Source organism: Panthera leo, chromosome B4, assembly GCF_018350215.1.
Source record: "Panthera leo isolate Ple1 chromosome B4, P.leo_Ple1_pat1.1, whole genome shotgun sequence".
NCBI classification, from domain to species: Eukaryota; Metazoa; Chordata; class Mammalia; order Carnivora; family Felidae; genus Panthera; species Panthera leo.
This window is the reverse complement of record NC_056685.1, coordinates 35,927,850-35,954,087: the sequence shown is the minus strand read 5'-3', so window position 1 is coordinate 35,954,087 and position 26,238 is coordinate 35,927,850. Positions and strand designations below refer to the sequence as shown.

At 35.1% G+C, this 26,238-nt stretch overlaps 1 protein-coding gene across 9 annotated transcripts in view; it reads left to right on the top strand.

Annotated features, from left to right (window-relative positions):
* ERC1 (ELKS/RAB6-interacting/CAST family member 1) overlaps positions 1-26,238 on the top strand; it is a 509,468-nt gene that overhangs the window by 411,048 nt on the left and 72,182 nt on the right. For 5 of the 9 annotated variants that reach the window (XM_042945440.1, XM_042945438.1, XM_042945439.1 and 2 more), the window contains one exon: positions 13,883-13,981. In XM_042945440.1, coding sequence (XP_042801374.1) covers positions 13,883-13,981 — 99 coding nt within the window. Of the gene's footprint in view, positions 1-13,882; positions 13,982-15,470; positions 15,538-26,238 lie in introns of all 9 variants that reach the window. The other 4 variants (XM_042945445.1, XM_042945443.1, XM_042945444.1 and 1 more) reach the window with 1 other exon arrangement.

The window sequence follows — 26,238 nt, the reverse complement described above, 5'->3', positions numbered from 1 at the left end:
ACTTATTGTTTAATAGGTATAGAGTTTCAGATTTACAAGATAAAGGGAGTTATGAAATTAGATGGTAGCATTGGTTGCACAACAGTGTGACTGTATTTAATAACACTGAACTGTAAGTGCAAAAATGGTTTTACACTTTTTTATGTATCTTTTACCATAATAAAAAAAGAAAAAGGTCTTAAGGTAAATTTTTTTAAAAATATAGGGCAGTTGAGATGAAGAGATAGTATATACTATAGGTTATAACATGATAGCAAACACCACGTAATCTCAGTGGTTTAACACTGTAAAAGTTAATTTCTCAGTTATGTAGAATCTACTGCATTTCTTGCTGACTCTGAGGTGTTGCTCTCCATGCAGCAATTCAGTGATCTCAACCTACTTAAGTTTTTATATCTTAACTCTGTCACTATGAAGTCTCCTTAGTCATTGCGGCAAAGGAAGAGACAGCTGGAAGATTGAGTGCTGTTTCTTCTATGCTTAAACCCTGAGGTACTTCTACCCACACACCATACGCCAGTCAAACGTCTGCTTTGGGTGAGTAAGTGGAGGTAGTTCCACTAGTTGAGACAATTATTCCAGAAGAAAGACCATATATGGAGGAGAATATGGCACATTGCTTTTCAGGAGAGTTGAATGTAATGTATCTATGGGATATACCCAGGTAGAGATATCAAGAAGCCTATTAGACTGATAAGTATGATGTTTTGGATAAAGATGAGAGCTAGATATTTTGGAGTCATCAAAACAGAAGTGCCTATAGTTAACACCATAAAAATAGATTACCTTATTCAAGAGAAAATACAGGCACATTTTACTTTTTACTGTTTTCTGAGATTTATATTAAAATGTTAATTTACACATCCCATTCTTTTCATCCTTACATAATATAACTCAATGAGCATATGCCCACTATACAACTTATTGTTAACTAATTTCAGAATTTACTTTATTGGATATGAACTGCTACAGTTTTTTAATGAGATTTCAGGGCTTTTAAGACCTTTTTTCCATGTTGTATGTCTTAAAAATGCCTCAAACATTTACGGCATAATATATCACAGGCAGTTGTGATATTATGTACCCCATAGTCATTTCACTATTTTGACATTATGAATTTAATATGTCCCAAGGAGGATGGGGGTATAAATGGTACACTTAATATTTCAAAGAAGTAAAATAAATGTAGGCCAAAGAAATTCCTTAAAGAAAATAATTCAGTCCAAATCCTATCAGTTGCAGGTTATTTTCTTTGTTTCTCTTAAAGCGTCTTAAGTTTTCAATATTTCTGCATTTGATTCCTTAGCAAAACTATGAAATGTCCTTTTGTTTATACTCTTGGGCCGGTTAACCTATTCATTTTAAGTGCCATTTAATTCTTTGATATATTTAGATAGTTGAACTTCAAAATACCAGTAGAAGTTTGTTTTTTTTTGTTTTTTTTTTTGGTAAATTATTTCCTTCTAATCATAATAAAAATTCTATATTATGAATAGTAAATGGCTTATTAAAAAACATTTTAACAGAGATAAGTCAGCATGTTTGGTGATGATCTTATCTCTTGATATAATTAGAACTGATCTTAAAGGCTCATCCATCAAAAAAAAAAAAAAAAAAGACCCGATAGAATAAAAATGGCTCGTCTGTCAAAAAATAAATAAATAAATAATTAGAACTGATCTTCAGCCAGTAAATTTCTGCATATTTCTAAAACAGTGTAATCCCCAATAACATAAATTACTAGGTTTTAAAAAAATCAATTATATAGTAAACACCAAATGTCCATTAACATTGATTAATAAGTCAACAACTTTAAAAATTAGTAAAGTAATTTTTAAGTTATAAAAGTAAATATTAATGTATTGATAAATTACTGAGTTGATAAAATTAGTATTTATTGTCATAAATCTAAATGGGAAGGAGCTACATGTGGGACAAAGAAGGAATTTTTTTTAACCTAAAACAGAAAAGAAAATTCAACATACCTACCTCAACATGCTTAGGAAGCCCAGAGGTATTGTCAATTCTTCTGGAAAGGTGTAGAGGACATTTAATTACAGTAAATCCTTGGTTTGCGAGCATAATTCATTCCAGAAACATGCTTGTAATCCAAAGCACTTGTATATCAAAGCAAATTTCCCCATAAGAAATAATGGATGATTCATTCCACAACCCAAAAATATTCATATAAAAATTATTACAATACTATAATACAAAATAATAAAAGACAAAATATAAAGAAAAGTAAATTAACCTGCACTTACCTTTGAAAACCTTCATGGTTCATGTGAGGGAGACAAGAGAGAGGAGGGTTACTGTGTAGGATGACTTTCACTGTCACTAATGGAATCACTGCTATCTATTGGCTGAATGAAATCTTTTTATGTGCAGCTTTAACAAGGAACCTCTCCAATGATAGGTTGGATCCAATTGCTTTTGCCTCCTTTTGAGGATTTCACGGAAATGTGACTTTGCATTGATGCTCACCCACAATCCCGCAGCAAGAAAAAGAGAGAAAGGGAGGGAGAGAGGGAGAGAAAAAGAATAACATTGGCTCAGTTGTGATCATGTGATATTTGGCATCACATACTATTCATATTGCAAGATATCACTAGTTTATCAAGTTAAAATTTATTAGAAATGTTTGCTTGTCTTGCGAACACTCTCAGAACAAGTTACTCACAATCCAAGGTTTTACTGTACTTCTAAAATGAAACTAATGTCAAACATGAGTTTTGGGTGATTAGATGAACCCAGTTGTAACAATAGGGCCATAGTATTTTTCTGTGGTCTTTGGAATCAAGTGATTATTGTCTAAAATTTTTGTTTTGCTACCATGCCCCTTTCCTTTCTAGATCTGTTGCTAGAGAACAGAGGCTTTTGCTGTTTGTTAACAGTTGGTATTTCCAGGTTGCTGGTTTCTATAGCTCCAAGTCTAGATATATGAACAAAAAGGAAATCCAAGGAACTTACCATTTGTATCATTCTTTGGGTCCCAGTCTCCCTAATCAATCTACTACCTTTTCTCCACCATTTTTATGTTTGTGTGGGTTTGGGTTTGTTTTGGGTATAGTTTTATATGTATATATACATAGCTTATAGACAGTTTTTAGTTGTACTTCTGTGTTTCTTACAAGGTTTAGGGAAAAGTATATCTGCTCCATCTTCTGGAAGCGGACGTTAAAGCTAACATTTATTCTTGAAGTAAGACAGGCAGAACTCCTTTTCTATTTAGGAAAACATAGGTGTGTTTTGGGTTTAGACATCAAGTAATCAATAGGCTAAATTGTAGCGCTTATATTTTAGATAATCCAGTGTTTTTGGAATTGTAATTTTCATCACTACCCTTCCCCCAGCCCCAGTCATATATTTATGTGTCTTAGTAAATGTTACTTCTAGTAGCAGACAAGTTTTGCTGTCTAGTATCATTACTTCATTCAGTGTCTAATTTCTTCTCAATGGTCCTTAATCGGTATCCATTCCTTCTTAATATCTGTATACCTGCGGCTTCTTATTTCTAGAAATCAAAGTTGCTTTTTTTTTTTTTTAGATTTTATTTTTAAGTAATCTCTACACCCAGAGTAGGGCTCAAGCTTACAACCCCAAGATCAAGAGTCACATGCTCTACCGACTGAGCCAGCCAGTTGCCCCTAGAAATCAAAGTTTTTAAGATACTTGAGTTTATCAAATTGTAAGTGAATTATTTGAATCATAAATATATAAGATCATTTTAAAGTACTTCTCTGTAATTTAAGAAGTAACTTGGGAGAATGGAGAGGACACCAAGAATCATCATATACCAGTTTTAACAATTTACCCGCATATAAAAGTTTGTACAATCACGTAGGTACAGAGAAAGCCTTTCATACTGAATTCTCACAGAATAGGAAGAAAAGGTGGTATTGCAAGCTTTGGCCTTAATGTCAGTTGCTCTCAGTATGAATAGTTTCCAGTAAGAATCTGAATACTTTCATATCCCCTGGGTTTATTTAAATATACTTCCGTGTACATACACTTGAGTGTACAATTTGTAAATAACTTATATTTTGAGTCAGTTTCATTCCTTACTTTCCCACACGTGAACCACGATTTTGTAAAAAGAAAACATAAAATTTCCTCAAAACCTATTACTTTAAGGATTTCTGATTCACATGATCTAAAGTGGTTTTTTTAAATATAATTTCTAATATAATATACACATACAGTGTATACAGTGTGTTCTTGGCTTCAGGAGTAAATTCCCATGATTCATCACTTACGTACAACACCTAATGCACATCCCAACAAGTGCGCTCCTCAATGCCCCCCACCACCGCCATCAACCCTCAGTTTGTTCTCTGTATTTAAGAGTCTCTTATGGTTTGCCTCCCTCTTTGTTTGAAACTGTTTTTCCCCTTTCCCTTCCCCCATGGTCTTCTCTTAAGTTTCTCAAATTACACATATGAGTTTATCAATTTTTTTTATTCTTTCAAAAAACCAGCTCTTAGATTCATTGATCTGTTCTGCTGGGTTTTTTGGATTCTATATTGTTTATTTCTGCTCTAATATTTATTATTTCTCTTCTTCTGCTGGCTTTGGAGTTTCTCTGCTGTTCTGCTGCTTCTGGTTCCTTTAGATGTTAAAGTGCTTTTTTTTTTAAGTGTCTTTCCGATTACATGTGAAGAAATTTAGTGTCACTTCTCTTTTTTCCTGGCCTTCTATGTCTAGAAAATTTTAACTTATATTCAGCCACCCAGATAGCCTTAGCCATAGATAAAACTCTGTGGTAAATGTTCCCAAATCCTGGCCTTTGTTGATTCCTAGAATAAAAAACAACTGCCTACATGCTCTTTTTTTCTTTAGGTATTATGGTGATTCTCACTGGATCTAGCTAATATTCCCCTTAAACATTCTGATTGCTTTCCAGAATGTAGAGTGACCATATCTTTGAGAAGAAATATAGCTGGCAGAAATGATCATGATGATATTAAAACTGGAATAGGGCTACTTTAGGCTTCTTAAAGGATGAGGAAATATGTGCTAGAAAGTAAGGTAGTGATCGGGAATAAAATTTCAGTCGTACTTTGTTTTTGAACAGCCTCATTTTAGACATTAGTTTGGGTCAGTGTAGGCAAGTGTGTGTATGTGTGTGTGTGTGTGTGCACGTGGCTGTGCAGTTACATAGCCATGGAATGTCGTAAAATCTTTGCAGTATACACAAAGAGCTAGTAACTGTGGTAGCCCCTTGAAGAGGAACTGTCGGGAGTAGGAGGTAGACATAATTTTATGGTTGTAAATTCTTGTATCACATAAATGTACAAAAATATTCAAAAGAATAATAATTAAGTTATTTAAAATAACAAGGCAGTGATGGGGAGAATTGGTCAGTTTGGGTTTCTGTAGCTGAGATTCTTTATGGTTTCATTTTTCTTGGTGTATAATAGAAAGTGCTTGCCGGATAATAAGCTTCAAGATTTCATCAGTAAACTAAAAATAGTAATCAGGACCAAAATTAAACTACCAAACCGATTTATTTAAGAGTCAAAATGGAATCAGTGGAAAATACACTTCACTGTTATAGAACTTAAATGCCAGTTGAGAAAATAAAATAGGATATAAAGGTAATCTGACTATGACAGCTGTTGGGCTAAATTCAGCACATGTTTCTTCTAATCTTATTGCCATCCCCTTCCTATTACATTGCCTCACATTGTTCTTTCAAAAGCTGTTCAACCAGTGGAAAAGAAATTTTCCCAACTACAAAGATAATGTTCAGTCATTTGTGTATAAAAAGACAAATATATAGCACAACTCAAGAAAACTTAATGACTGGGGCACCTGGCCAGCTCAGTTGCTAGAGCATACAACTCTTGATCTTGAGGTTTTAAGTTTGAGCCCCACGTTGGGTGTAGAGATTACTAAAAAAATAATAAAATTTAAAAAAAATAATAATTAATGACTAATCTATATTTTTTCATGAAACAAAGTTTAAAACAAAGCTCGAAGGTAATCTGTTGAGATTTTGTTAAATGTATAACCAGCACTGAATTTGACACACCTAACTGAAATTGTTGTTCTGCTTTTTTCATTTTGCTTTTTTCATTTTGTTATGCTTTTTTCATTTTGTGTATCAGATATCAATATAACTAAAGTTTAATTACAGTTCACTATGATAAAATTATTTCCAAGGCTCAATAAATATATGCAGAAGTAATTTTAATATTTTCTTAATAATTGTAATTGGAAATAACCCAAATTAGTAAGGGTAAAATTTATTCACAGTATGTTTTCTAAAATATATCAAAATATTTCCAACTATTATTATTTCTAAAACTTATTTAGGTAGGTTAATAATATTATCACAAACTGAAAAGCAAAGATTAGTGAACTAGATAACTGATTAGAATTCAAACCTTTTCTTTTACTATCTGCGTTCAGATAACTAACATACACCATTTCTTACCTTAACTAAGTATTTTTCTGTGAAATACAGTTTCTCTAATACCTTGTTTGAGCACTGGCATCTTAATATTAAAAGAAAAGATTACAGAATAAATAATGAACTCCTTTTCCTCTGAGTGAGTATGTATGCCTATATTCATGGATATGCATTTACAACTACAGAACTTTATTTTAGTAAGTTTCTTCCTTTCTTTTTCTCTCTCTTCTTTTCTTCAGACAATCTTATTCTGTATGTCATTAGGACCAGAGGAATTTAACTATCTGCACATGCACATGGCATAGTTTAAGAGGGAAAATATCTGGATATAAAATATCTTTCATGTCAGTAAAACATAAAGGACTTCTTCCTTTTGCTTGTTGGTCTTATCTTTAGAGGAGCATAGAACAAGAGCTCCTTAGGAGCACAGAATCATTTATACAATCTGTATAATTTCTAATGTTCTGTGAGCTGTCAGTATTTTAGAGCTCAACCTCATGACTATGCAGGAAGCAAACTTAAAAATCAAATTTCTGAATACTAGACATAGAAACACTAGACTTTGATTATCTTTATGTCTTACAGAAATGGAGAATAAGTTCTTATGACTATGTCATAAGACTATGTCTTCATTCACTTTACATGTATTTAATAAGTAATCTTTGGTGATCAATTCCTTTGGGAGGATTTCATATTCATTCCTAAGAAATATATGAAATACATTCTGCCTCCAAAGTGGATTTGTATGTTCTTTATTAGCACTTCTTTTAAGTTGGTTTTAAACTTAAACTGGGTATCACATATTAAAGATTGTGTTGTATTCTAAGAAAATAACTAGCCAAGTTTATTTTCAGTGCGCATTACTACTGAAGTCAACATGAAAAAGTTTCTTAACCACATTCTTAACCAAAAGTGAGCAAGTGTTTTGCTCACTTTCCGGGTACACCTCTTTGCCCTTTCCTCTCTCCTGTCTCCCAAGAGCTACTTTGTAGAAAACTTTCCATTTGTCATGAAATACCACATGACATAAGAAAAATTACCCTACATATTTCAAGGTCGCCCTAAGTCATCTCAGAAAAGAGAAATTTGGTTAAGTATTTTCTTTGCTGACATTATATACTGGAGAGAGGAAACGACTTACTAATGTGCATGTATTGTTAGGTAAAAATGTGGAGAACCTAAATGCCCAACTATATGAGACTCAGTGTCCATTCAACTGAATACTATGCAGCCACTTAAATTAGATTTTAGAATAATATTTTTTTTTTTTTGCTTTCAGTTCTTTTGTTTTTATCATAAGTGACTCTTTAATCCCCATCACCTATTTCACCCATCACCTATTTCACCGCATCTCCCCTCTGGTAACCATCAATTTGTTCTCTATAGTTACGAGTTTATTTCTTGGTTTGTCTCTCTCTCTCTCTCTTTTCTCCCTCTTCACTGCAGGAATAAATTTAATATAATGAATGTGTCAGCCTACTGACTTTTAAAAATTTTATAACTCACATTTTTTGCTTGTAATTTTTAAACCCTGTAGAAGGACCACATTGTTCCATGAATATTTTTAAACTATAAAACATATGTAATAAAAAAATAGCTTAGAGAACAATAAGATACATAAAATAAATAGGACTGTGACAGTACAGAAAATAGTAATATCCATCCATATACTCACCACACAGATTAAGAAACATATGTGAAACTGCTAGAGATAACTGTCACCCATTCCTGATCACATACATCAGTCCTTTACCCTTTCCCACCTTCCACACCACTAATATCTCCTTTTCTGTACACTTGTACTGTATATGTACATACTCCAGAGCAGCTGATACCATTATTTCATATGCTTTTAAGCTTTATGTGAAGGGTATCATGACTTGTAAAAACATGTTCTGTCTTTCCATTTGATGTTATTCTTTGGTGCTCTTAATTACTATTTTATGATTTCATTCACAGATCATTTTTGTTTAGAAAAATACGTACTTTCCTAATTTCTTCATATTTTACTAGCTATTGCTATGTTTTCTTTTTTCATATTACGTATTTACTTGGTTAATACTTCTATTTAACTGTCATCTGTCTCATAATTTGTAGATCTCATGGATATTTTAGGCAGTGAGATAATGCAAATATTGAAAGTTTTATCTTTTCCTTTTCAATTTCTATATCTTTGATTTCATTTGATTTCCTTATTGCCCTGGCTAGGACTTTCATTGTAATGTTGAATAGGATGGGGCACCTGGGTGGCTCAGTCGGTTAAGCATCCAACTTCAGCTCAGGTCATGATCCCATTGCTTGTGAGTTTGACCCCCTCATTGGGTTCTGTGCTGACAGCTCAGAGCCTGGAGCCTGTTTTGGATTCTGTGTCTCCAGCTCTGTCTGCCCCTTCCCTGCTTGCTTGCTCTCTCTCTCTCTCTTTTTTCTCTCTAAATAAGCAAACATTAAAAAAAAACTTTTTTATTAAAAAAATAATGTTGAATTGGAGCAGTGGTAAAAATTCTTTTTTGTCCTTCAATTTAATGCTTTCACTTCAAAACTTTTACCATTATGCAAGATGTTTGCATTACCTACATAGTGAAATGAGAGAGTTCATGTACTGTTGATTTATTAATATTTAATATTTCTTCTTGCATCATTTTTGGTAAGTTATTTTTTAAGAAAAGTATCCCCTTTACCTAAGTATGCAAATGTATTGGCATACGTACAGTATTTGATGGTTTTTAAAATTTCTGTCTATAGTTATACCTCCAATTTGGTTCCTTCTATTATGGGTCTATGTCTTTTATTCTTGACATGTTTTGCTGAACATTTATCTATTATTAATTTCAAAGAACCTGATTTTTATGTTGTTATTTCTATTTTTAAAAGTTCATTGGGGTACCTGGGTGGCTCAGTTGGATAAGCATCCAACTTTGGCTCAGGTCATGATCTCACGTTCATGGGTTTGAGACCCGTGTCAGGCTCTGTGCTGACAGCTCAGCTGGAGACTGCTTTGTATTCTGTGTGTGTGTGTGTCTCTCTCTGCCCCTCCCCTGCTCATACTCTGTTTCTCAAAAAATAAAACGTTAAAAAAATTTAAAAAAAATTTTTTTAAGTTCAGATAAACAACTAACATTATACCACAAGGACTAGACAAAGAAGAAACTTAGCTGAAATTTAGTAGAGGAAGGAAATAACAAAGAAAAAATCAGAAATAGATAAAATAGAGACCAGAATAAACAATAACGTAACATTGAAAGTAATGACCAGTTTAAAAAAAATAATAAATTGGCAATGCTTTAACTTCATTAGTTAAGGGAAAAAAAGAGAAGTCTCAAAAACCAAAATGAGAAATGGAAGAGAAAATAATACAACAGATAACCACAGAAATACATAGTGTGATAACAGATTACTGTAAACAATAATAACAAATCAGATAACTTAGGAAAAAAACATAATTCCTAAAAACACACATGTTACCGAGAATGAATCATTAATCTTGACTCCAAAAAAATAAGAAATCTTCTTAGACCAATAACATGAAAGAATGAAAGTTGAATTAGGAAATCAAAAATCTCCCAGCACAGAAAAGTGCAAGACTATGTGGCTTCATTGGTGGATTCTACCAAACCTTTAAAAATTTTTTAAAAACTGGGGCTACTGTGTGGCTCAGTTGGTTAAGTGTCTGACTCTTGATTTCAGCTCATGTCATGATCTCACAGATTGCAAATTCAAGCCCTGATGGGTCTCATCACTGACAATACAGAGCCTGTTTGAGATTCTCTCTCTCCCTTTCTCTCTCTCTCTCTCTCTCTCCCCCCCCCAAATAAATAAATAAACTTAAAAAAATTTTTTTAAACATTAAAAAAAATAATGACAGTGGTGCCTGGGTTGACTCAGTTGGTTAGGCATCCGACTCGTGGTTTCAGCTCAGGTCATAATCTCACAGTTCATGAGTTTGAGCCCTGAGTTTGGCTCTGTGCTGACAGTGCAGAGCCTGCTTGGGATTCTCTCTCTCTCCCTCTCTCTCTGCCTCCTCCTCCCCCCCTCTCAAAAAAAAAAAAAATGAATAAACTTAAAAATAAGTAAAAAATTAAAAAATAATGACAATCTGGGTGGCTCAGTCAAGCATTCAACTCTTGATTTCAACTCAGGTCTCTCTCACTCTGTATCACAAAAAAAAATAATAAAAATAATCTTTATCAAAATCTTACAAAAAATGGAATAGAGGAAACACATTCAAAATCACTCTATGAGGCCAGCATCACCGTGATACCAAAGCAGGATAAAAACAATACAGAACAAAAAAATCTAGTTTGCCCAATATAAGAATTGCTACACCAGCTTTCTTTTGACATCCATTTGCATGGGACATGTTTCTCTACCCCCTCACTTTCAATCTGCAGGTGTCTTTATCTAAAATGAGTCTTCTTATAGGCAGCAAATAGATGGGTCTTGTTTTTTTAACCATTCTGACCCCCTATGTCTTTTGATTGGAGCGTTTAGTCCATTTACATTCAAGGTAATTATAAGTAGATATGTATTTATTGCCATTTTATTACTTGTTTTGTCATTATTTCTGGAGATTTTCTCAGATCCTTCCTTGTCTTTGTCACTTTTGGGCTGTCCTTTACACTCAACGAATCCCCTTTAATATTTCTTGCAGGGCTGATTTAGTGGTCACTAACTCCTTTAGTTTTTGTTTGTCTGAGAAACTCTTTATCTCTCCTCTTCTAAATGATAGCTTTGCTGGATAGAGTGTTCCTGACTACAGATTTTTCCCATCCAGCACTTTGAATATATCATGCCAGTCTCTTCTGGCTTGCCATGTTTCTGTGGAGAAATGTCCAGCTAGGCTTTGAGTTTTCCTTTGTAAGTTAGGGACTTCTTTTGCTGCTTTTAAGACTTTTTTCTTTACCACTATATTTTACAAATTTAATTACAATATGTCTTGGTGTTGGCCTGCTTTGTTGATTTTGATGGGAGTTCTCTATTCCTTCTGGATCTGGATGTCTGTTTCCTTCCCCCAGATGAGGGAAGTTTCCTGCTATCATTTCTTGAAATAAATTTTCTGCCCCCTTTTCTGTCTCTTCTTTTGGGACTCTTATAAGATGGATGTTACCATGTTTGAAGGAGTCACTGAGTTCCCTAAGTCTGTTCCTGTGTTTTATAATTCTTCTTTCTCTCTTTTGTTCAGCTTCTTTATTTTCCATTATTTTTTCTAGGTCACTAATTCATTCTTCTGCTTCTTCCAGCCTGCTGTTCATTGCATCACGCCTGTTTCCAATCTCATTTATGACATTCTTCATCTATGATTGATTCTTTCTTAACTCTTTTATACTGGTGATAAGGGTCTCACTGATGTCGTCTATTCTTTTCTCAAGCCCAGTGCGTATCCTTAATGATTGTTACTTTAAATTCTCCATCAGGCCTGTTACTTACATCTGTTTTGCTTAGATCTCTGGCCGTGACCTTATCTTCCTCTTTCATTTGGGATGAATTTCTCCATCATGGCGTTTTGTCTAAGTCTCTGCCTTCTTCTCTGTGTTAGAAAATCCAGTTATGTCTCCTGCTCCTCAAACTATTGTCCTTAGGAAGAAGGAGTCATGTAGTGCCCCGGCCTAGCACTTCAAGAAATGTCTCTGGTATGTGCTGCATGCACTCTGCTCTTGTGTTTTGGCTGATCTGTCCTTCAGGCCAGTCATCTGCGGAGGTTCCTCCTTGCCTGCTGTGAGCAGTGTTTGGTCCCTGGCCTGATTGTGGCAAGTTTTAGCCAGGTATACTCTGGTCTGGTTGTGAAATAAAACCTGACACCAGCTCCACCAGAGCTGAGGCCCTATAGAACTCTCTGGTCGGGAGATGTGATTTATTTTGAAAAACTGAATGCTTATTGATGGTGTAAAGAAAAGCTATTGAATTTTATATATGTAGCTTCTGTCTAATCATCTCACTGAACTTTATTATAAGTTGTAACAGTTTTTCGGTTGATTCTCTTAGATTTTGTAGGTATGTCATTTCACTTACAGAACTATTCCCCCTAATGTTTATGGTCTGTATATAATATAACATACCCCCAAATTGAATAGTTGTTTAAAAAATGAGTAGTTTTTATAGTAACATGGAAATATGGGTCATACATATCATGAAGTGAAAAAAGAGTTACAGAGTCCTATCCTAGATATAATATAATCCAGTCTTTATTGTATTTTACTTTTTTAAACCTTTTTTTTTTTTTTTTTTAAGTGGACCTTACTCCCATGTGGGGCAATGAATTCATGAATCTGAAATCAAGAGTTGCATGCTGTACTGACTAAGCCAGCCAGGCACACCATTCCAGTCTTTATTTTTAAAAATAAAGCAAGCACTGGGGCACCTGGGTGGCTCAGTCAGTTAAGCATCCGACTTCAGCTCAGGTCATGATCTCATGGTCCGTGTGTTCGAGCCCCATGTTGGGCCCTGTGCTGACAGCTCAGAGCCTGGAGCCTCCTTTGGATTCTGTGTCTCCCTCTCTCTCTGCCCCTCCCCCACTCATGCTGTCTCTCTGTCTCTCTCTTGAAAATAAATAAACATTAAAAAGATTTTTTTAAATAAAAAATAAAGCAAGCACTGCATAGAGGGCTTAATTTGGGAAGATTACTCTTTCCCTCCAAAATCTCTATACTAATTTTGGTGCCTGTCATAGTTTGCTTGGGCTGCCATAACAAAATACCATAAACTGGATGGCTTAAACTGCAGAAATTTATTTTCTCACAATGCTGGAGACTGAGAAGTCCAAGATCAAGGTGCCAGCTGATTCAGTTCCTGGTGAGAGTTCTCTTCCTGGCTTGCAGAAGCCAACTTCATAATGTTTTCTCCTATAGTGGGGGTGGGGGGGTGGTGAATGAAAGTGAGAATGAGAATGATCTCTTCCTCTTCTTAAAAGACCACAGTCCTATCAGATTAGGACCCCACCCTGATAGCCTTATTTAACCTTAATTACCTCCTAAAGACTCTAGCCAGATATACTTACATTGAGGGTTAGGACTCCAACATGAATGGAGACAGAGGAGGGGTGCACAATTCAGTTCAGTGCAGTGCCTAAATTTTCCCTGATATCTTCAGAAATCTGATGTTCATTTTATTTCAGACAGAATTAATTTTATTGTTTCTTATGACATTCTTTTTTTTTTTTTTTTTTTTAAATTTTTTTAGTGCTTATTTATTTTTGAGAAAGAGAGAGATCACAGTTAGGGGAGGAGCAGAGAGAGAGGGTGACACAGAATCCGAAGCAGACTCAAGGCTCTGAGCTGTCAGCACAGAGCCTGATGGCAGGGCTCGAACTAACGAACCGCGAGATCATGACCTGAGCCAAAGTCAGATGGTTAACCGACTAAGCAACCCAGGCACCCCTGTTTCTTATGACATTCTTAAGGTACTTGTTACTTTTCAGTGTATCATAGAAATTTTTATCTCATTTTAACTTCATGAACCATTTCTTCTTAGACACAAAATAGAATGAAGCTAATGGCGGACAACTATGAGGATGACCGCTTCATGTCCTCCCGTTCCAATCAAACCAATCACAAGCCCTCCCCAGACCAGGTAAGACTGCTCTTGAATGTTTTATAGAAACAAATGTGCTTTTATTTCCTTGTATTTTATACCAGCATGTTACAAATTCCAGAATATAAGTTAGAAAAATAAAATTAAATCATCAGTTTCTGATATCTCCTTCACTCATGTTTTTAAACACAGATTCAGTTTTTCTATAGGAAGGTGGTGGTGGATGATTCTGAATATTTTAAGAGGAGATACTTGAAAGTTTGAGGACTATAAAAAAATCATTGAATTGGGTTGAGAAAAAAGATTAATCTCACAGATATATACTAATTTGTAAATGTCCTACTTTTCTTATTAAAACAATGCCTTATAAAAAAAAACTCTTTTGAGTTCAATAAGGCACAACTCTGTTTAGAGATAACTATTGTTTAATTGCAAATTTTAAAATATCTGATTATCACCCATTATAAAGAGTGAAAATTTCTTCTCTCTCATTTCCTTGGTTGATCCCTCCAGTATTTGTCATTCTTAAGGAAAATTATTGCCTTCAGCTTCTCATCAATGCAAAAGGGGCATTGATGAGTCTAAAGGGAGCCATATTCAACTCCAGTCTTTTGGAAGAACTGAACTCTCCCAAGATCTTGAAAATGATGGATGGGAGAGAGTGGTGAACAGATTACCTCATACCCCATTGCCAAAAATCAGATTTCAACATCTCCATCACACTCAATCTTAAAATGTATAGCTGAAGGAAAAAAATAATAATAATAGTTAAGTAATTACATCCATATGACTAAAAAGTCACGGGAAACTCCCCCACTAAACATCCCCACCGAATGATAGCCATGGCATTGTCTTAGAAGAAGAAATATTGCAGATGAAAGCAGCAATAATATCCAAATTGCGATTTTTTTGTAAGATACAGAAGGCAGAGTCATAGTTTGATGACATTTACTAAACCAGTTTAGGCAAGCCTTATGTTTTAGAGGGAAAACAATACCAATCTTAATGTAGGCAGAATGGAGAACTGTCTGTCTGAGGTCAGCAGTCTTTCTTTGCCAAGAAATACTTTTGCTATCTCTGCCTGTTCTTGATACCCAGAATTAAATTTATGCCAGTGCATATAAGATGAGTATTAGATTCTTTCCTTGAAATAGGTTTTGATAATGTATAAATACAAGAATTGGATGCCTGGGAGTAGTGGGAGGCAAACAGAAATGGGGAAAGTTTGAAGAAAAGGCAAAAATAAAGAAAAGCCTTCAACCTGATAATGTTGCCCAGATCTTGCTCTGAAATGGAGACAGTATCCTGGAAAGGTAGGAAGAGTAGAAGTGTAACAACAAACTAATTACTAATTTGAGTAGGTTAGGGAATTTAGGGAATTAGAATCTAATATAAGAAGAGTCAAGAATTTAGAGACCATTTTCTTCTACTACATTATGCTTATGTCTTTGTTTTAAATACTAACCAACTCTTTTTCATTCCCATGCTGCTCTGGGACATTGTTCCCTTTGTCAACTCTCTCCCCTAGGATGAGGAGGAGGGTATATGGGCATAGCCAATCAGATGCTCTTAGTTCAGCCATTTTGTTCAGAACGGTGAGAAACACCTTTCCTTAACTATAGAAATGTTTTCTGTTTGTTTGCTTTCATTTTTTTTTTTTTTTTTACACAATCATTCTCACATCTTGTTTCTTTGTAATTCATGAAATTGTTTGGTGTGCTTTCTGTGTTCTCATTTTCACATGACTCCTGTGTGTATTGCTATGCTTCTGACATAGTGGGGTTGGGTTTTGTGGCTTTTTTTTCTTGTGTGTTAATAGTCACCTTTATAATTTCTTTATGTACATTTTTGGGAGAACTTCCAGGGCATATAAATAAATTTCTCCTTTTGTGATTTTATTAATAAACTACCTTATCTAGTGTGATTCAGCAGTGTCCTGGTAAGGTTCATAGTGACTTACATCAAACTGGAAGTAGAAAATTGTTCAAAAATTCTGCCAGTAGGTTTGGGATATACTTTTTATGATAATTAATTATAAATATATGTCTTTAAAAAAATTGTGCTGTGAACTAAAACTTTTTGTTTCTATCTGTAGAAGGATGCTCTGAATTCCCAGGGTCAGTGGTTCTTACAGAGTGCCTACATCCCCTAGGGCTTTGACATCACTCTCAAACTGTCCTTTAAGAAGTAAAGAAGTAAAGGAAGACCTTTTAAAAAATTGGTCTAAAGAATTCTTTCCCTCTCTTTTATGGATTGCTGCTGTGTTAAACAGTTGCCAGGACACTGTCTAGATTCTCCTTTCCAGGCCAATTGGCTAGAAAATACAGTCCAGCTGTGGCAGTATCTCCCTTTGATCTGATGCCCTGGAGGTTTGACTAAGGAAATCCTTTTCTTAGAAAAAAAAATAATTACAATTAATAAGTTCACACATATTGGTGGCCTTGCACTCCCTGGATTCACTGCCCTTGCTTATTGGTGATCTCACTCTTTTGGAGTCAGTTCTCCCTGAAAATTCTGTGTCTTAGTGTTATACTTCTTAAAATGATGAGAACATGTGTAAACCTCTCACTAGCAAACACAGCCAAGAAGGATGATGAGGTAAGTTGTGGAAAGGGGCATATACTGTGAAGATGGGAAGCTTTCCAAATGACTTTATCCTGAGGGTGTAAAAGGCGAAATGTATACCAGCCAAAAACCTCTTTCAGTTAGAGTGTTGCATGCCAGACAAAGCTAAAGCTGAGAAAATTAGTGTGCTAATTCTCTTTATCTACACTACCCCCTGTAAGGGTAGCTATTTGTCATCGTGAAGGATGTGGGGGCCATACAGTAGTTGAATATAGTTTACCAGTCCCCTCCTTCTAAATGAACCTGCCATGTCTATTTTGGCAGAACATAGGAGCCTCTTGGCATGCCTTAGCAGGAAGCACGTACCTGATGTATATGAATAGGATTGTATTGATTGTATACCCTTTTTCTAGCCAATCAGAAGAAACAAGTTAGTGGTACAGGAAGAAGGCCCATATGTAACTTCACCAGGAGACTGAAAAATGAACAAACCTTCACGTACACTTGTTCCTAAAGTCTCCACTGTATTTTCTCTACTTCCCTAATAGAATAACTCCTACAGAGAGTTGAAATGCTAGTAATTTTTTTTCCAAAAGAAGTTTCCTTTTTCTAAATAAGTTTATTCCAAAAGTTTATTTTTTCCAAATAAAAGTACAGCTTACTACACTAAAATATTAACTACCATTGGTTTGACACAGTGGAGTTGTAATTAGCTGGTCTTAAGTGGAGTTCCTATGATACAATACTTCCAATTTTCTAAAATGTGCTATAAATGTCATATTATCATAAGGGTTTCATAAGAAATGCGTGAGTGACTGCAGATGTAATGACTTGACCTCCAGTTTTCCTCACTTGTTTTCTTGCAGAAAAGTTTTTCCTAACAAAACTTTAAACTTTTGAAATTGATGATTTACCTTATAAAACTTAAGAATATAAATAATACTTTACATCTCAAACCTTTTGTAAAACACAGTACATATCAACAGCAAAACCTAGGTCTTACTAGATATAATCAATACTCAGGAAGAGAATCATAGAAGTACGGAGCTGAGAGGGGTCTCGGTAATTTCATAAGAAGTGGCAGAACATGATGGTTAAGACTCTAGGCTTTGGAGCAGAATGTCTCTGGTGAAATCTTAACACCACCATGTATTTAACTTGTGACTTCGGACAAGATACTTAATCTCCCTGCAGTTCAATTTCGTCATCTTTCAAATGGGTGTTGTTGTGAAAAGCAGATGAGTTGTGAAAGGCATAAACTTTGTGGAGTCAGACAGCACTGCTTTGCATCTAGACTCCTCCACCTTCTTCGTGGCCTGGGGAAATTAACTCAGTTTTTTTGTGAAAATGGGTTTATTAATGGACTACTTTGTAGGGTTGTTGGACAGATTAATAAGTTAATGTATGTAAAATGAATTGAACAGTGTCTTCCACCATGTACTCTGCTTATATTATTATATTTGTTGTTGCTGCTGTCATCATTAACTTGAATCCACCTCCAGGAAGTAGTCAGCATTCAGTAAGTGTCAGTTACTATTTTTATTAATATCTATTCCAGTGCCCTCATTTTATATTGTAAGGGTGCTAAAAAAAATTAAAAAAAAAAAAAAAAAAGATTTAGATATGACATTAAAGCCCCCAGGCATTTCTGTGGTATGGAAAGAGGAACTAGTAGCTGACAGTGAAAGAGATAATCTAAGACATATTGATGATTATATCTCCCTTTCTGTCACCAAAAGTTTAATCTCTTGTATGCTGAGGAATTTTTTTCCCTCGAGAAAACACCTTGAATTTTTCTATAAAAGAGATTTATTCATTGAAACTTTCTTTGAAAGAGTTTGCTGTCAAGAAACCCTCCTCAGACACACAGAAGAAAGCAAGTGTTACCTCCAGTTAGAAAGCATGAAAGTCCCAGGGCACCTGCATGGCTCAGTCGGTTAAGTGTCCAATTTCAGCTCAAGTCATGATCTCGTGGTTCGTGAGTTTGAGCCCTGTGTCAGGCTCAGTGCTGACAGCTCAGAGCCTGGAGCCTGTTTTGGATTCTGTGTCTCCCTCTCTCTCTACCCCTACCCCATTCATGCTCTGTCTCTCTCTCCTTCAGAAGTAAGTAAACATTTTTTTAAAAAATGTATTTAAGAAGAAAGCATGAGAGTCCCTTCTCTTTCCCCTCAGCCTATAGGAAATCCATGTGAAATGTGTTCCCACTATTTTCCATCCCTTTAATTTGTGTTTTCTTCTTTCTTGTTTTTCCCTTACAGTAGAAAGTAGTCCCCATGGGCGCAGGGACTTCAATATGTTTACTTTTCTATTTCTATCATCTTGGGCACCTGGGTGGCTCAGTCAGTTGGTTAAGTGTCTGACTTCAGCTCAGGTCATGATCTCACGGTTTGTGAGTTTGAGCCCCGCATCTGGCTCTGTGCTGACAGCTCAGAGCCTGGAGCCCACTTCAGATTCTGTGTCTCCCCCTCTCTCTGCCCCTCCCATGCTCATGCTCTGTCTCTCTCTGTCTCTCAATAATAAATAAGCTTTAAAAAAAAATGTGTATTTCTATCATCTAGAAAATTCCTAGTATATAGTAGGCCCTCAGTAAGTTTATATTAAATTAATTAACTTTTGAATTCATGAAATCCAGAGAAGAAACAGTAAAGTTTACACTGAAACCAAGAGCATAGAATTAGCTGTTAGCTTTAATGTCAGCATTACCAGTACAAGAAAGGGAAGTTTTGAAAAGGAAGATAGGAAAAGTGTCTAGAAACAAAAGACCTGTACAGAGAAATGTTAAGAATTTAAAGGAAAGCCATAATTAAGCCCTAGAATCAGGCTCCCATAATTTCATTCTAAATAAAAAAGAGTTGACTATAATTGAGAAATATTTTCTGTTGAAAACTGAACATCCTTCGGGTAGAAACTTTCCTCCTAGAACCTGTGACTCATAGCCATTAGAAAGAACCTGGAGCATAGTAGGTACCATGGCCATGTGTTCTTTGTATACTTCATTCTGTGGAAGCGCTTTATGTAAACTAGCAGCAGACCCCCTCAAATAAAGGATGTATTTGTCAAGAGACTTACCATTTGGTCTTGGAATAAGACCATTCCACTGACTAAAATCTGAAAGAGTTGCCTGACTATTCGATCAGCACTATAGCATCTCAAAACATGTTTTGGACCAGTATGTTATGAAACTTTTCTTTCTTAGAGATATCACTGGTAAGACAAACTTTTAATACAAATGTTTAATTTTTTTTAATGTTTATTTTTGAGAGAGAGAGTGACAGGAGCGAGGGAGGGGTAGAGAGAGAGGGAGACACAGAATCCAAAGCAGGCTCCAGGCTCCAGCTATCAGCACAGAGCCCGACGCGGGGCTGGAATCCACAAACTGGGAGATCATGACCTGAGCCAAAGTTGGATGCTTAACTGACTGAGCCACCCAGGCACCCCATTTTTTTTTAATGTTTATTTTTTATTTTTGAAAGAAAGAGAGTGCAAAGGGGAAGGAGCAGAGAGAGGGAGACATAGAATCTGAAACAGGATTCAGGCTCTGAGCTGTCAGCACAGAGCCTGACATGGGGCTCGAACTCATGAACTGCGAGATCAAGACCTAAGTCAAAGTCAGACACTTAACTGACTAAGCTACCAAAGGTGCCCCCAGAAGTTTTTTATTTTAATGAAGTTGAACTTTTCAATTATTTCTTTTATGGATCGTGCCTTTCGTGACTAAAAAGTCATTGTCATACCCAAGATCACCTAGGTTTTGTCCTATATTATCTTCTAGGAATGTTATAGCTTTGCGTTTTACATTTAGGTCTATGATCCATTTTGAACTGATTTTTTGAAAAGTGTAAGGTTTGTGCCTAGACTGATCTTTTTGCATGTGGATGTCCAGTTCTAGCATCATTTTTTGAAAAGACTCTGTGTGTTCCATTTTATTGCCTATACTGTTTTGCCAAAGATCAGGTGACTCTAAGTATGTGGGTCTGTTTCTGGGCTCTCTGTTGTTTCCCACTGATTTATTTGCTGGTTCTTTTGTCGATATTATATTATCTTTATTACTGTAGCTTTATAGTAAGGCTTGAAGTCAGGTAGTGTCAGATCTCCAACTTTGTTTTCTCCTTCAAAATTATGTTGACTATTCTGTATCTTTTGGCACTCCATATGAACTTCAGAATCAGTTTTCTGTTTTCCACAAAATAACTTGCTGGGATTTTGATTGGGATTGCATTGAATCTAGAGATCAGGTTGGAAAGAACTGACATCTTGACAATACTGGGTCTTCCTATCCATGAACCTGGACTGTCTCTCCATGTTTAGTTTTTTCATTGATTTCATTCATCAGAATTTTGTAATTTTCTTCATATAGATCTTGTACATATTTTGTTAGATTTATACTTAAGTATTTCATTTGGGGGGATGCTATGTAAATGGCATTGTGTTTTTTATTTCAAATTCCACTTGTTCACTGTTGGTATATCAGAAATCAATTGATTTTATATTAACCTTATACCCTACAACCTTATTATTGTAATTGTTAGGGTCAGGCGTAAGGCAGGGTAAAGATAGGAGTCAGAGGCTAGAAAATTTTAGCAGTCAAAGGCTTTATTTGGGAACTAAGGTCTCAGGCGAGGTTCCCTGACTCAGGGAGAGAGAGAGGAGTCAGGGAAGTCGCACCCAAGTGTGGTGGGGTGGGGTTTTTAAGCTGCAGCGGTTCCGGGTTTAGGTCTGGGTGGGCCTTTTTAGCATCAGGTGGTGCTGTTGCTCGGTGATTGGTTGACCTCCAATTCGTTCTGGCAGCTACTAGGGGCTTTTCGTTGGGTTGCGCTGGCAAGATGGCTGTCCCCTCTACTGTGGTTCCAAGGACATCCTAACAGTAATTAATTGCTTATTAGTTCCAGGAGTTTTTGTTATTGTTCTTCAGTCATTTGGATTTTCTACTAGACAATAATGTCATCTCTGAATAGAGACAGTTTTATTTCTTCCTTCCCAATCTGTGTGTCTTTTATTTCCTTTTTTTTTTTTTTTTTTTTTTGTCTTATTGCATTAACTAGAACTTCTAGTACAATATTGGAAAGAAGTGGTGCAGGGACCATCCTTGTATATACCTGATCTTAGTGGGAAAGCCTCAAATTTCCCACCATTATGTATGATGTTAGCTTTATATATATTTTTTGTAGACATTCTTTATCAAGTTGAGGAAGTTCCCCTCTCTATTCCCAGTTTACTGAGAGCTATTATCATGAATTGGTGTTGGATTTTGTCAGGTGTTTTGTCTACATCTATTAATACAATTATGTGATTTTCCTTCTTTTGCCTGTTGATGATCATGATGGCTTACACTAATTGATTTTCAAATGTTGAACCAGCCTTGCATACCTGGGATAAATTTTACTTGGTCTTGGTGTGTAATTTTTTTTTATGCATTGTTGGATTCAGTTGCAAATATTTTGTTGAGGTCTTTTGCATCTATGTAAATGAGAGATACTGGTCTGTAGTTTTCTGTTCTTCTGATGTCTTTGCCTGGTTTTGGTATTAGGGTAATGCTGGCCTCATAGAGTGAGTTAGGAAGTATTCCCTCTGCTTCTGTCCTCTGAAAGAGATTGTAGAGAATTGATATAATTTCTTCCATTTAAGGAAAATGGGTAAAATTTATCAGTTAACCCCTCTGATGTAACTACTTTCTTAGATGTTTACCTTAATCTTTATAATAATATATCTTACAGTTAGTAGACTACAAATGCATTTTCCTTAAAAAATTATAAGTCCTAGATAAATTTCTTTATGTAGATACAATATTCCTTGCTTGCTTTAAATATCGCTAACATGTATTAGAGAAAGACTCCAAAATTATAAGGTCTTTTTAAACCTGGCACTCACATCCTGTTATTTTATTTAGTCATCTCCATGTTTAAAGAAGAGTCCTATTCTTGGGGGGAAATTTTGTCTTCTGTAAAATAAATTTCTGCATTGAAACTCATTTTTTTTCAATTAATTTTCCATATCAAAATGGAAGCTATGTTTTTAATCAGATTTTGTTCAAAGTAAAAAAAAAATTTTTTTAGACAGAAGCAGTGAAGGAAGTGGGAAGTTGTTAAATGGGTTTAGAGTTTCAGTTTTGGAAGGTGAAAAATATAGAGGTTGGTTGCACACCAGTGTGAATATACTTAACACTGCTGAACTGTACACTTAAAAATGGTTAAATGGAAATTTTTATGTTATGTGTATTTTACTACAGGTTTTTGTTTTTTGTGGGGGTTTTTTGCCACAATTTAAACAACGTTTCAGGGGCGCCTGGGTGGCTCAGTTGGTTAAGCGTCCGACTTCAGCTCAGGTCACGATCTCGCAGTCCGCGAGTTCGAGCCCCGCGTCGGGCTCTGGGCTGATGGCTCAGAGCCTGGAGCTTGCTTCCGATTCTGTGTCTCCCTCTCTCTCTGCCCCTCCCCCGTTCATGCTGTGTCTCTCTCTGTCTCAAAAATAAATAAAACGTTAAAAAAAAAATTTTTTTTTAAACGTTTTTAGTGAAAAACGACTAATGGTGATCTGGCAAAATGTATTCAAAATATGCACTATTATTTGAAATATTATATAAGTAAGACAGAGAGGCACCCTTCTTTCCCAGATAAATACCTTAAAGTTTTGAAATGGAAAAGGACTGCCTTTGAGCTTTTGTTTAGCTTTTTGTTCTCTACTTGGGAACAGAGCTATTGATTTTAGTAGTTGATCTCTTAGCATATTAAAGAATGTGTACTGTTTGGGGGCTTCCGTGAGTTGAACTACTTAGGATAGGAAGCTCCTCCAAAAGGATCATTTACATAATTTATTGTTTTTAAATATGTTCACACTGGGGCTTACTTTAACAAAGGTACACAACCCATACTTACTACCAAGACTTTATGTAGCCAACCTAGCAGCTACATGCTGAGTTTTTAAGTGAGTTGAAACACTAAGTAATTTTACCAACTTCAATTATATGGGATCTTTGCTTTTTTTTTTTTTTTCAACATCTTATTATGAAACTTTTCCAACATACAGGAAAGTTGAAAAAAATTGTCTTAAAGAGTCTCTTAAGATTTTGTTACGTTTACTTTATCACATCTTTCCATCTGTATGTCAACCGGTCTCATTTTTTTCATGCATTTCAAAATAAGAGACACTTGTATCCATCACCCCATGCTTATTAATTAAAATTCAAAATTTTATGAGTTTTTATGAAAATTTTATGAAAATTCAAAAATTTATGGTTTCTTTTTTTATTAGTGAAATGTACCAATCTTAAGCTATGCTATTCTATGAGTTTTGTGTGACCTAAACTCCTATTAAGATATAGAAAGGGGTTAGCAAATATTTTTTTAAGAGTTACATAGTAAATATTTAGGTTTCTGTAGCAGCTACTTAAGTCTACCACTGTAGCGAGAAAGCATTAGTGGACAATAAGTAATTAAATAAGAATGGTTCTGTTCCAATAAAACTTTATTTATGGTCACTGAGATTTGAATTTCATAGAATTTTTACATATCATGAAATAGTTTTCTCCAACCATTAAAAAGTGCAAAAATTATTCTTAGCCAACAGACATGCAAAAATAACGGCTGTCTGGATTTAGATCATTTGGTCATTGTTGTTTGCCAGGCCCTGATACAGAATATTAACATCTCCCAAGAAAATTTTCTCTCACCTCTTGTCGTTTCCCAGTCTGTACCTACGTACTCACACCTAGAGGCAAACACAGTTAATGTTTGTGTGTTTGCTTGACATAAATTAATTTGCCTGTTCTAGAACCACATATAAATGGAATCATACAGTCTGTACTCTTGTGTAAGATTTATTTTACTCAGCATAATACATTTAAATTTCATTCATTTTTTTTGAGTAAGGACCTATATGTGAGACCTGAAACCATAAAAGTCCTTGAAGAGAGCACAGGTCTTTGACATCGAATGTACCAACATCATTCTAGATATGTCTCCTTAGACAAGGGAAATAAAAACAAAAATAAACTATTGGGACTACATCAAAATTAAAAGCTTCTTCACAGCAAAGAAACAACCAACAAAACTAAAAGACATCCTACTGAATGGGAGATGTTTGCAAATGATATATCTGATAAGGGGTATCCAAAAGATATAAAGAACTTACACATAACTCAACACTAAAAAAATAAATAATCCAATTAAAAAATGGGCAGAAGACATGAACAGACATTTCTCCAAAGAAGACATCCAGATGCCCCACAAACACATGAAAAGATGTTCAACATCACTCATTATCAGGGAAATGCAAATCAAAACCGCAATGAGATATCACTTCACACCTGTTAGAATAGGTAAAATCAAAATCTCAAGAAATAACAAGTGTTAGAAGGACGTGGGGAAAAAAAGGAACCCTCATGCACTGTTGGTGGGAATACAAACTGGTGCACCCACAGTAAAAAAACAATACAGAGGTTTTTCAAAAATTAAAAATGGAGCTACCCTGCAATCCAGTAATCACACTCCTGGGTATTTAGCCAAAGAATACAAAACACTAATTCAAAGGGATTTATGCACCCCTGTGTTTAGTGCAACATTTACAGTATAGCCAAATTATGAAAGTAGCCCACATGTCCATCAACAGATGAATAGATAAAGAATATATGGTATATATATACAATAGAATATTATTCAGCCATAAAAAAATAATGAAATTTTGTCATTTGCAGTACCATGGATGGATCTAGAGAATATTATGCTAAGCTAAATAAGCCAGTCAGAGAAAGACAAATACCATATGATTTCACTCATCTGTGGAATTGAAGAAACAAATGAATAAAGGGGGAAAAAAAGAGACAAACCAAAAAACAGACCCTTAACTATAGAGAACACACTGGTAGTTACCAGCAGAGAGATGGGTGAGAGGATGGGTGATATAGGTGAAGATTAAGAGTACATTTATCATGATTAGCACTGACTAATGTATAGAGTTTTTGAATCGCTGTATTGTACACCTGAAACTATTACAACACTGTACATTAACTACACTGGAATAAAATAAAATAAAAAATAAAATTCATTTTTTTAATTGTAGATGTAGTTCATTTTTATTGCTTAGTTGTATTCCATTGTGTGGTGACTGATCACAGTTCATTTAGATCTCTTTGATGTCTGGCCTGTCTCCAGTTTGGGGCAATTATGGATAAAACTATTCTTAAACACGTCTTTAGGTGGACAGATGCCTTTATTTCTTCAGGTAACTACCTACAAATGGACTTACCTTTGTTATTTGATAGGTATCTCTTGAGTTTTATAAGAAACTGCCACTTTTTCAAAGTGGTTATATCATATTTTTTGCTCCCACCAGCAACAAATGAGACTTCTGGTTGTTCCACATCCTTCTAAACATTTGATACTTTCCTTTTTTTTTTTTTTTTTTTTTTTATTTTGACCATTTTTATGGCTGTATACAGGTATTTCATTGTGGTTTTCATTTTAATTCTGTCACTGATTAGTGATGAGCACTTTGTCATGTGCTGACTGGCTATTTGCATGTTTTCCTTTCTGAAGCATCTGTTCACATTTTTATTTTTAATTGAATTTTTGTCTTATTAAGTTGTAAGCATTCTTTATATGGTTTAGATACCAGTCCTTTTTGAGATACATATCTTGCAAATATTTTCTCCTAGTCTGTGGCATGTGTGTTCAGTTTTTTAATGGTATTTTTTCATTATCAGAAGTCTTTAATTTACTGAAGTCTAATTCATCAGT